Raw genomic sequence first — 11,282 nt, forward strand, 5'->3', positions numbered from 1 at the left:
AGCGGGTAAAATATTTATGTCCGGCTATTAGACGCAGCCTGGTTAATTATTGATGCAGATGGCTGATGAGCGTCCGTCCAGGCAGATGGACCGAACTCGAACTTCCCCAGCCTGCTAAATAGAAACAAACCTGACCGTTTGTATTGACCATGCGTAGAAAGCAACAGGATTGGAACCTGACGTCCACCGTCCAACCACGTCCACCGTCCAACCACGTCCACTGTCCAACCATGTCCACTCCAGAATGGTGAAAGCTTCTTTCCCCTGACAGCCACCACAGTAAACAATACATATGAGCTTTTAACAGCTGAGGAATGCCCCCCCCCCCCAAGGCTCTGTGGCCGGTATACCATCCTTATTGACTGAAGGCCGGTGGTCCCCCCCCCCCCACAGTTATGGACGGCCCCTGTGGGGTGTTTGGCCCAAGCAGTCCAATCAGTAGCCATTACTCCATTACCGCTCTAATGTAATTTGTCAGGGAGCAGTGTGGGAGAAGTGTCTAGCCAAGCTTAATGGCGGTCCGGGAAGACAGACTGCCTCAGAGGCCTACATTAGAGCCATCACTTATCTTGTTACTCTGCTCCATGGAGTGTGAGGATTCATTGATGGCGGGGTTTAAATTGCAGGCTAGGATTAACCCCGACTAAGTGGGACGAACGCGTAGCCATTTTGTTCCCAAGGGTTATGAGGGCCCTCTCTGCCCCAAAGACCCACTGTGGGGGAGCCAACATGGCATCTGTGTGGATTACAGTGTAGCGTTAGGCACTGTTTCATTGGTTTCAATGGTTCATGCTGTGCATCACATTGGACAATAGGTTGGGGCAGGACGTTTGAGCTGCCTTCAAGATTGCCTGTCTCAAAAAAAGACCATGAAGACTACACCATACATGTGAGTATGTGTGGGACAAACACATTCAAATGAAGTTAATTTAAAAACTTTTTTATACCAGTAAAATTTATTTATATATAACAACAGTACAAAGTGAATCCTTGGCTTGCAAAATAGGTGTGCTTCATATTTACAATAGGTACACAGTAATATATTATCATAACAAAAACTAAAGCAAATAATAATAAAAAAGACCAAACCTTTTTTTTTTAAATACTTTCTTACAGTTTTCACAACACTTTTATAAAACAACAAGAACAGACAGGAATAAGTACTATCGTCATCATCATCATCATGATCTTTTGTATTAACTATATTACAGACCTCCAGTGTCTATGAAGAAAGTTCGGACTATAAAGTGGTGGTTAAGACTTGTACCTGGATTGCATTCTGACCGCACCCCCCTCGTTTCACAGCGACTTGTCTGTGTCATCATTTCTGTGCACGACGGCATTAGTGATACGGAGTCCGAGTGCGTACAGCGTGCTACTGTGCACCGACACAAAGAGATGCGCTTCACAATCACAACGCGCTGGAGACGGTGGCGTGAGCCGGAGCTAGCGCGTCACACGCACGGTGTCGGAGCGTCTCCGTTCCGCTCGCTAGAACGGCGCGGCGGGGAGAAGACGTCGCACGCAAGAACCGGAAAGTCGCAACAGGAAAGCACAACACACGTCCGTCGATATATTCTGCTATTTCCTCGGGGTTATAATTCGGAAAGGAGCAATTATTTTAGTCCGTTTGTAAAGTGTGTATGTCCATCCAAGCAGAGTGTTGGTGTAGGAGCACGTTTGGGGTCTTGGTGTCTTCCTATGGCGACCTTAATCAACATGGCTGTCGTATCGACTCAGGTGTGATGCACAAATTTGTTTTGTCTTCACAGTCTGGATGTGTGACTCTGTTCTGATCGTGGCTAACAAGGTACCAGTCTTCATCTGGAGGGCTGTGCTGTTTGCTCTGATTCAAGGATGTATTAATGATCCGTGCACAGTTCATAGAGGGAGCATGACGTGGGCTACAGGAACGTTGTCGTGCGAAGGTGAGAAAAGCTGGGGGGGGGGGGCTGGTTCAGCAAACACAAAACGTTGGAAGACTCACAACAGCCTAAAGCATCGGGCCTCCTTACGCCACTGGAATATGACCTGCCTTGGGTCCATGTATTTGTGGTGTGTGTGATTGTGTGTTATAGAGATGTTCTCCACTTCTGAAGGAATTCACATGCTCTAGTGCGTTTTTAAATGGCTCTATATACACTGGGGATTCCTGCAGCGCGTGCCTAGCTAATGCGCCATGCTTCAACACATTCAGCTCCATGTCAGTCATGCTGTATTTCCCATAATCCCCTCTTCTTCTTGTTTTGATGTGTGTTCTTTTTTTCCATCTCCTGATCTCAGTGTGCACATGACTCGCCAGGATCAAAGTCGAGCTTCAAAGCTTCAGTGGGCAACTCAAACGAAAGGGGCCTCCCCTCCCTCTCCTCCCTCTCTCTCCTCCCTCTCCCTCTCTCTCTCCACCTCTCTCTCTCTCTCCTCCCTCTCCCTCTCTCTCTCCACCTCTCTCTCTCTCTCCTCCCTCTCCCTCTCTCTCTCCGCCTCTCCCTTCTCCTCCTCTCAATTCTGCGCTTCCCAAACACTCATGGCCAAAAAACGCCCTCCTTTCTTTCCGCTTTGTTTCAACCGCGCTGGACTGCCTTGTTCTCAACCTTCTCTTTGACCTGTGGTGGACGGGGTCAGTCTGGGGTCAGACCAAGGTCAACCATGGACAAACACCGTGACCACAGACCAGCCAGACGAGGGGGAGTCAAGTCTGTTGGGGTTTTGAGGTGGAAATCATGTCTCCACTTCAGACAGGAAGCAAATTGAGGTTTTATTGGTATCTAAATGAGCAGCTGAATTCTACACACTGCTAACATTAAAAACATTAAGAACATAGGGCAGGGTCGCTGGACAGGAACCTTGGGGCATCTTAGGGAAAGAGGTCAGTGATCAGACGTCCGTTGTTTGTGGTATACGGGGACGCGTCCAATACCGTGAACTTTGAACCCTGCTGCAGGACGAGCTTTGTGTGCAGCTGCACCTGACGTCATGCTGGATAAATGAACGTTCAGGTTCCGTTACTGTTTGGTGATGAGGCGCTTTCATGTCAGAGAGGGGGAAGAAAACCCCAAACACCGTGTACACACAGACACACACCCACGAGGTAATAGGACTGCAGTCTGTTGAAGACGTACTGGGATCTCGCCATCTTCTCGCAGCGCATCTCGGTGCTGAGAGCAGACATCCAGAGAAGCAGACATGGTCCAGCTACAGTCTACTGCCCCCGTCCGCCCTCTGGTCCTCAGCACCACTCATGCTCACGTGACGGGTTCTGCGTGACTGGGTTCATCCCCCTATTGAAGAGCTCCTGATCAATCCCAACATGCCTTGTGAATCATTTACTCTCGCATTTTGGAACGTAATCGCTCTGCTTTGTGGACGTAAGGGAAGCAGGAAGGGACACTTGACCTTCACGGTTCTCTGAGCCACCCACATGCACCACTCACGTACTCCCTTGGCATCTACAAATAGGATATGGGAGCAGAGGCGAACGCGGACCCTTTATGAGGTACTTTATAATGCATGCAAAACACTCACACCCACACCCACACACACACACACGATCATATGCAATAGGTAATACTGCCTGGCACGCAGCGTCGAGGTTTGAGTTCGGTCCTAAGAGAGTGGCTCTCTGTCTGCCTGCTAATCTAAAGGGCAATCTCATTGCTACTGTCTTGGCCCTGGAGAACCACGTTAAGATCTCCCAGTTCAGTGGTACGGCGTCGTTCAGAGCGCAGGAGCGAGTTCGTGGGGTCCCGGGACATCAGATGCCCTCCCGGCACTGTTGCCATGGAGATCAGTTCAACTGTCCCCAGTGGTCAACCGTTCCCCAAAACAAACAAAGCAAATGACACAATGGAGGAACATTTGTACATTCACAGACGCTGACGTAGGAAATGGGACAGACGGAGGGGGTTTACGGAGTGTCTGACGCCTTTCGCTCCACAGGAAGGCGTGTCTACGGACCTGACCCTTGACCTTAAAGTTTGAACAGCAGTCTACGTGTAAGGATGCTTCCATGTGGTCAGGAGATCCCAGGAGATCCTGTAGGGATTCCCGAAGTCCGTTTGCTTCGCTGGGAGAAAGGATGCACGGGTCGGGCCGGGCCGCACGCTGACCGTGGCCGTTTTGTCACTCCGTTACCTGACTGCCAACGTCATCATGCCATTAACGTTCCAGAGGCACGCTGCAAGAGGACAGGACAATACACACAAGATTTGGAAGAGAAGATCTGGAAGTAAAAGCCATCCGTTAGTCTGAAGCTGAGGCATTAAACATCTGGTTCTCTGCTCTGTGCTCCTCCTGCTTCTCCAGCTGTCCATATGGAGGAGGAGGAGGAGGACGAGGAGGAAGGGTAGCTGCCGTTGGGTCTCAGACGTAGTGGCTCTCTCCGAAGAGCTGGGCACAGGAAACCAGCCCACGCAAAGCGAAACAAGTGAAAAGGATCAAACAAACATGCAGGTTGCCTTCGAAAGCCCCCCAGGCCCTGCAGATATTTCCAGAGCACCTTCAGACCTCCGTTCAGATCAGGCCATCTCGTCTGAAGGTGAAGACGGGGGTGTGTCTCCTCTGGTTCTCTCTCGCGGCCTTGCCAAGGTGCCACTACCGCTTCGGAGAAATAAAACTACAGGCTGTCACTGGTGGAAGGTGCTGAGCCGGGCCAGCGCCCTCTCCTGGTGGGGCTCGGGGTCCGGCGTTGGGGGAGCGCCCACAGAGGGCCCCGCCCACGCCCCACGCTTCAGCTCTCCAGGGACATGGCGCCGATGAGCTGGTCCACCTTGTAGGCCAGCCGCTGTTTCCTGGCCTGCTCGTCCTGGTCCAGCGCGGCCGTGATCTGGGGACACACACAGAGGAAGGCCCGTCAGTACGGCACACACTCTGATCATCACCGCACACACTCTGATCATCACCACACAGCACAGCTGGATGTCAGATCTTCCAACGAGTCAGATCAATAATGATTCTTTAGAGAGCAAATCAATATATTGTGTAACCACATTTATTCAATTAGAATTGTACTGTTTTGGTTCAACATTTAAATTCTGATTATGCTAGATGCTAATGCTAATCCTAGACAATAAACACCCACCTCTGTTTCGCACTCAGAGAGCGGATTTGACATTCACAAGCATCCAGTGTTTTATTTTGGGTAAACGTAAGCACATGCTTTATTGAATATTGTTAAATCCAGGTACAATTGATTTCATAATTCTGATATCCAGGTATCTGAATCTCCATCTTTACGTCGATGCATCATGATACACTCGCACACCCCGGCCCTGGCTGGCTGATCTGGAAACAGATATGGACCCTCAATCACCAGAGGTCTGTCCATGATCACGCGCTGGCCCTGGTCCGAGCTCAGCGGGCCGTCTCTCTGTTCTCTTCTTTAGAAACTACATTGATTTCATTTTTTTGTGCTGATGTTTGGCCATGATTGCGCAGCTAATGTGAGTCTCCACTGAGCGGCGGGCGGAGAGCTGCTGATGTGGGGAACCACTGGAATACTGATTGGGGAGCTTGTGTGAATTTCTGCACAGCGGGCGATATCTCCACGGCGCTGTGCAGAGTGACGGGGCGTGTGGAGAATGCAGGCATCCCCAGGTTGCATAACGGGAGGGTCGTCACGCTCTCATGGGGGGGGGGGGGGGGGGGGCTCTCATAAAAATGCCTTTTTTAAATATACCAGCGTTCCAGTGAGCTGCCTGCACCCGTGGAAATGCTGACACGCTCCTGTCTGTGCTGAACGAGCCGTGTGAGGATTCATCGCATGAATAGAACATTAACGTCACGGGGGCCGTCACGTCTCAGTCTGGGGGAGACAACCGGCGAAGGCCACCGCCCTTGGTCTGGTGGAGCAGGTGGAGGACTGTCAGGAGAGGTGGACGTTACGCCCCCTTTTTGGGCCGTCCCTCTCCCGTGCTGACTCCGCCCCCTACATGCTGAGAGAGCTGGACCGCGACTGTGTCAGGCCGTGACCTGGAGAGCTGGAGCGGCGAGCCCGTCAGGCCGTGACCAACGTCGACCCTGCCTGCCCCGGCACGGCTGATTTAACGCACGGTGGCTTTACTGGCGGCCCGATGAGCTGGAGTGGGTGAGTTGGGGCAGGTTTGCCACGTGTGACGCGCACAACTCCACTTGGGGGAGGGGACGTTTACGTATTCCAGCCGAATGTACTGCCCCGCACGCCGCTGTGAACCACACAAAGGCCTCCGTGCTCTCTCGCTCTCCCCCAGACACACACACGCATACATAAACGAGACTCTCTTCAGGCTAAGTGCTTTTCGGGCCCATAGGCGGGGGAGGCCGCCGAGAGCTAGCTGGCGTTGTGTGGCCCGACACGCTTTCTCTCTCTTAAGCTTCAGTGCTTCATGGAGTTTTTCTTCCTCAATACCGCCAGCACAAACGAACTTGCTTGTGCCAGAGACCGCGCAGACTATCATTAGCATTCGTAAGCAGTTCTTGGATGTATGTGTGCTGATTGCTTCACCCAGTGCCACTGAGAGGGTTTAACGCACGTACCCTCCTGTCCTGCGAGGCCCACGTGATCACGTCTGGGGCGTGAATGTGTTCGCACCGTCGGTGCCACGATTGCTGTTTGTTTTCTGGCTGTAGTGATATCACAATAATATCTCATATATTAGCTATTCCTCCTGCTTCTTTTCAACTGTCTTCATGTGTGTGTAAGGGAGCAGACCAAAATATTAGAAAAAGGTGGAAAAGACTGCGAGAATGTGGGAGAGAGAACAGACATCACGGTGGCAGGGACACTGGACTCTTCAATGCAGCGTAATGTAAAGATCAGACTAATAGGGCCCCAGAGCAGAGCTGTTGTTGTGGCAGGAGTGTGTCCAGTGTGGGGTCTGTGTGTAGCTGTCTGCTCACCATCACTCATAAGAGGATCATTCACACTCTCCTCTCCTGCTCTCTGTGTATGCGCGAGTGAGTGCGTGTGAGTGCGTGTGAGTGTGTGTGCGAGTGTGTGCGAGTGCCACAGCTCACCTCTTCGCTGTACTTGCTGACGTAAGAGTAGATCTCGTTCAGAGCGCTCAGCATGTTGAACTCGCTGGAGTGCAGCCGTGCCTGTTCGGCCAGGTAGGCGTTCATGTCCTGATCGCTGATGGCTGGCAGTCTGCTAATGTCAGCGTAGTACCTGCGAGCGCAGACAGAGGGCGACACCGATCAACACATGTCGTGCGTGCACGCTGGATCCGTGCTGCAGCAGACCTGTCACAGTGACACGCTTAACACAAAATGATCAGAAAACATCGGGATCGCGCTGTGCAGGTGACACGGTACCGGGACCGGGACCGGGACCAGGACCGGGACCGGGACGGCTCACCTCTCCACCCAGTTCTTGTAGTTGGGGATATCTTTAGCGTAGAGCAGCTTGTTGGAGGGCGAGTCTTTGCCCAGGCGGTGTTCGGAGGTGGAGCAGGAGTCCATGAAGGTCTGGGCCACCACGGAGAGACACGCGTCCGTGATGCTGCTCTTGTGGATGTCGAACACGAACTGCGGGTTCTTGATCACGTTCACCCAGAAGCGCAGCGGCAGGCTGAAAGGGAAAACAGACGTTCACGCAACTGCGGCGCACGCGGGCGGCTCACGTGGCCCACCAGGCTCACGTGCCCCGGTCCCGTCTCACGTGGCCCACCAGGCACACGTGCCCCGGTCCCGTCTCACGTGGCCCACCAGGCTCACGTGCCCCGGTCCCGTCTCACGTGGCCCACCAGGCTCACGTGCCCCGGTCCCGTCTCACGTGGCCCACCAGGCACACGTGCCCCGGTCCCGTCTCACGTGGCCCACCAGGCTCACGTGCCCCGGTCCCGTCTCACGTGGCCCACCAGGCTCACGTGCCCCGGTCCCGTCTCACGTGGCCCACCAGGCTCACGTGCCCCGGTCCCGTCTCACGTGGCCCACCAGGCTCACGTGCCCCGGTCCCGTCTCACGTGGCCCACCAGGCTCACGTGCCCCGGTCCCGTCTCACGTGGCCCACCAGGCTCACGTGCCCCGGTCCCGTCTCACGTGGCCCACCAGGCTCACGTGCCCCGGTCCCGTCTCACGTGGCCCACCAGGCTCACGTGCCCCGGTCCCGTCTCACGTGGCCCACCAGGCTCACGTGCCCCGGTCCCGTCTCACGTGGCCCACCAGGCTCACGTGCCCCGGTCCCGTCTCACGTGGCCCACCAGGCTCACGTGCCCCGGTCCCGTCTCACCAGTTGCTCTTCCACGTGTGCCGCACGTCCGTGTCGTGGATGGCGTGTTTGTCGGCCTGCTCGTCCAGGAAGTCGAACATGTACTTGATGGCGAGGGGCAGGGCGCTGCCACGGTGGACCGTGCTGAACAGAGTCTCGAACAGGTCGTCCACGAACTTCTGCAGCGTACCCTGGGTTCACACACACACACAGAGGCAGCTCAGTGCGCGCACACACACATCTGCTCCGTGACCAGACACAGAACAGCCCCACAGGCCGGTCTGGGAAAGCCCCAAAGGCCGGTTTAAATTTCCATGTGTTCCAGCGGTACATACAGTAGTCCATTTATATAACAGAAGGAGCCAGACACAAACACTCTGGAATAGCTCGGTGGTATTTTTACTTAGCATGTGAACACACACCCGCTGGAGCGTGCAGCACTGGTCTGGAGTCTGGACCGTTACCTTGGTAGCCAGCAAGCGGGTGAGGTAGATCTCAGACACCATCTTGCTGCCGCGGTCTCCCTCCCTCTGGTCCGAGTGGTCGTGGTTCTTCACCAGGTGCCAGACCTTCACGCCGCTCTCCAGGTCCGGGGTGATCATGGGCGCACGTGAGCGCAGGCTGTCCGGACTTCCTGTGTACCGGAACGAAGAGTCTGCAGTGGGGGGGGACGAAAGTTACTGGTGCAGGTGGGGGGGGGGGGGTGAGACACACGCACGCACGCACGCACGCACGCACGCACGCACACCCACTCCTCTCCCTCTCTCTGTTAATTGCGATTCATTGCGTGTCATCGTGCTGTACAGCTGCATAACAGTGGGGGATAGTGTCAGAAGAGCAGAGATTTGGAGGAGAGAAGAAGGGAGAGAGAGAGAGGGGGGGGGGGGAGATGGAGACGGGGAAAAGGGAGGAGAGAGAGAGAGGGAGAGAGCGAGAGAGGGGAGGAGAGAGAGAGAGCGAGAGAGGGGAGGAGAGAGAGAGAGAGAGAGAGAGAGAGAGAGAGAGGGAGAGAGAGAGAGAGAGATAGAGAGAAAAAGAGAGACTGGGTGAAGAAGAGGAAGAGCCCGTGGGGATGTGTATATCTTATCACCACACACAAACCCCCTGGAGACCTGCAGCCTGCTCACAGCAAAGGAAACATGAAACACACCATTATTGTTTTTCATTAAGTGCATCAAACCGTCTGGTCTTGTTGTCTCTCCACCCTTAATCTCTGTTTTGCTCTATCTCTCTCTCTCTCCTTCTCCCTCCCTCCCTCTCTATCCCTCTTTCTCTCCCCCTCTCTCCACAGGGCATATCTCAGGCTGATTGAGATGAGGTGACTTTCTTTTTGCTCTGATCATTACAGCTTTCATAATTGGATCTTCCTGAGGTGCTGTGAGGTGCTGGAGGAGTGTGGTGTGGTCAGATCAATGCACCTAAAGATTTCTAATAAGTTAAGATCTCCTCTTCCGTTTGAGCACAGCCGGTGGACCTGCCTTACACCAGCAATGAATGTAGTTTCACCTCATAGCAGAATGTCTGCGAGACATAGTGTCCCCGTGTCCCTGCCATACCACGTCCCCGATACACACGTGCTTCTTCCTCTCAGTGACATTGAGGTTTCAGCTGAATTTTAAGTGGATTGTATTCACGAGCCAGGACTTAACCATCTGCACGTGCACCTGCCCTGTGTGTGTGTGTGTGTTTAATTAAGTGTGAAAGCTACACAGGTGTGTAAAAACATCACATTAACATGTCGTGTGTGGCTGGAACTCTGACTCCGCACCGCTAGTCTTGGCCTTTGGGGACAAGCTGCATTCTGGGTGCTGAAGTGCTACATTCAGTGTTGTTTTAAGCTGATATGAATCAGTCAGCAGGAGGTCTAGTGGCAGCTGTGCCACACCCACACACACACACACACACACACACACACACACACACACATACATACACAAACACACACACACACACCACACATTCCACACACACACACACACCGCACACTCCACACACTCCACACACTCCACACACTCCACACACACACACACACACACACACACACATACATACACAAACACACACACACACACACACACACACATACACACACACACACCGCACACTCCACACACACACACACCGCACACTCCACACACACACATGCCACACACTCCACACACACACATGCCACACACACACACACACACACACACCGCACACTCCACACACACACATGCCACACACACACATGCCGTGCACACACAACCACACACACACCCACAACCACACACACACACAAAACCACGCACCGCACACAACCACACATGCCACACACACACAACCACACACACACAGAGTGATCGGCACCAGGGTTGAGAGAGATGCTCTATATGCACCTCACTCACAACCACATACACACCACATACATCAAGCACAACACGCCAAACACACACACACAAGAAACACACACACACAAGAAACACACACACACACACACACACACACACACACACACACACACACACACACACACACACACACACACACACACACACACACACACACACACACACACACACACACACACACACACACACACACACACACACCACAAAGGCAAATGAACTAAAGAGATGCTGGGCTGCTTTGCCTCCTCATGGTTATTTTATGACTTTCCTAAAATATTCAACAAGCGCCTTTGTAATAAAACAGGCTGAAGTGTCTCCGCAACCATAACAACTCTTAACTGCCCACCTTAGAGGTTGGGTCTGTAATGTTGGGGAGCAGTGAGGAGTGTTAGTGAAGTGTTAGGCCTCCCAAACAAGGTTTGCCGCTCAAAGTCGCAGCCATGCTGCCATGAAATACCATTTAACAGGTGTTGATTGATACTGTTTGAATTTCAGCCCTTTTTAAAACTGTTTGTTGCTTGCACTTTAAATGTCAGTCTGTTTGTAAATGATAAGGGAAGATAATTATGTTTGTTAAACTACAACTATGTGAAAAAAATTATTCAATGGCTTTGATTAACTGGAGTCTTTAATGTGTCTGCATGGTAGGATGCATTTCACACTGATACAGCCAGTTGAAGTGGGGTGACACGTTTGCGTGAAGCTGGCAC

General features: G+C 52.9%; 1 protein-coding gene across 1 annotated transcript in view; it reads right to left on the bottom strand.

Annotated features, from left to right (window-relative positions):
• Positions 1–966: 966 nt before the first annotated feature.
• LOC143502800 (plexin-A2-like) overlaps positions 967–11,282 on the bottom strand; it is a gene marked incomplete at its 5' end in the record, with an annotated part of 34,091 nt that continues 23,775 nt past the window's right edge. The window contains 5 exons of the mRNA XM_076995515.1: positions 967–4,822; positions 6,991–7,141; positions 7,331–7,543; positions 8,204–8,373; positions 8,647–8,837. Of these exons, the coding sequence (XP_076851630.1) occupies positions 4,727–4,822; positions 6,991–7,141; positions 7,331–7,543; positions 8,204–8,373; positions 8,647–8,837 (821 nt within the window). The remainder of the gene's footprint in view (positions 4,823–6,990; positions 7,142–7,330; positions 7,544–8,203; positions 8,374–8,646; positions 8,838–11,282) is intronic.

This window comes from Brachyhypopomus gauderio, unplaced genomic scaffold, assembly GCF_052324685.1.
Source record: "Brachyhypopomus gauderio isolate BG-103 unplaced genomic scaffold, BGAUD_0.2 sc213, whole genome shotgun sequence".
NCBI lineage: Eukaryota > Metazoa > Chordata > Actinopteri > Gymnotiformes > Hypopomidae > Brachyhypopomus > Brachyhypopomus gauderio.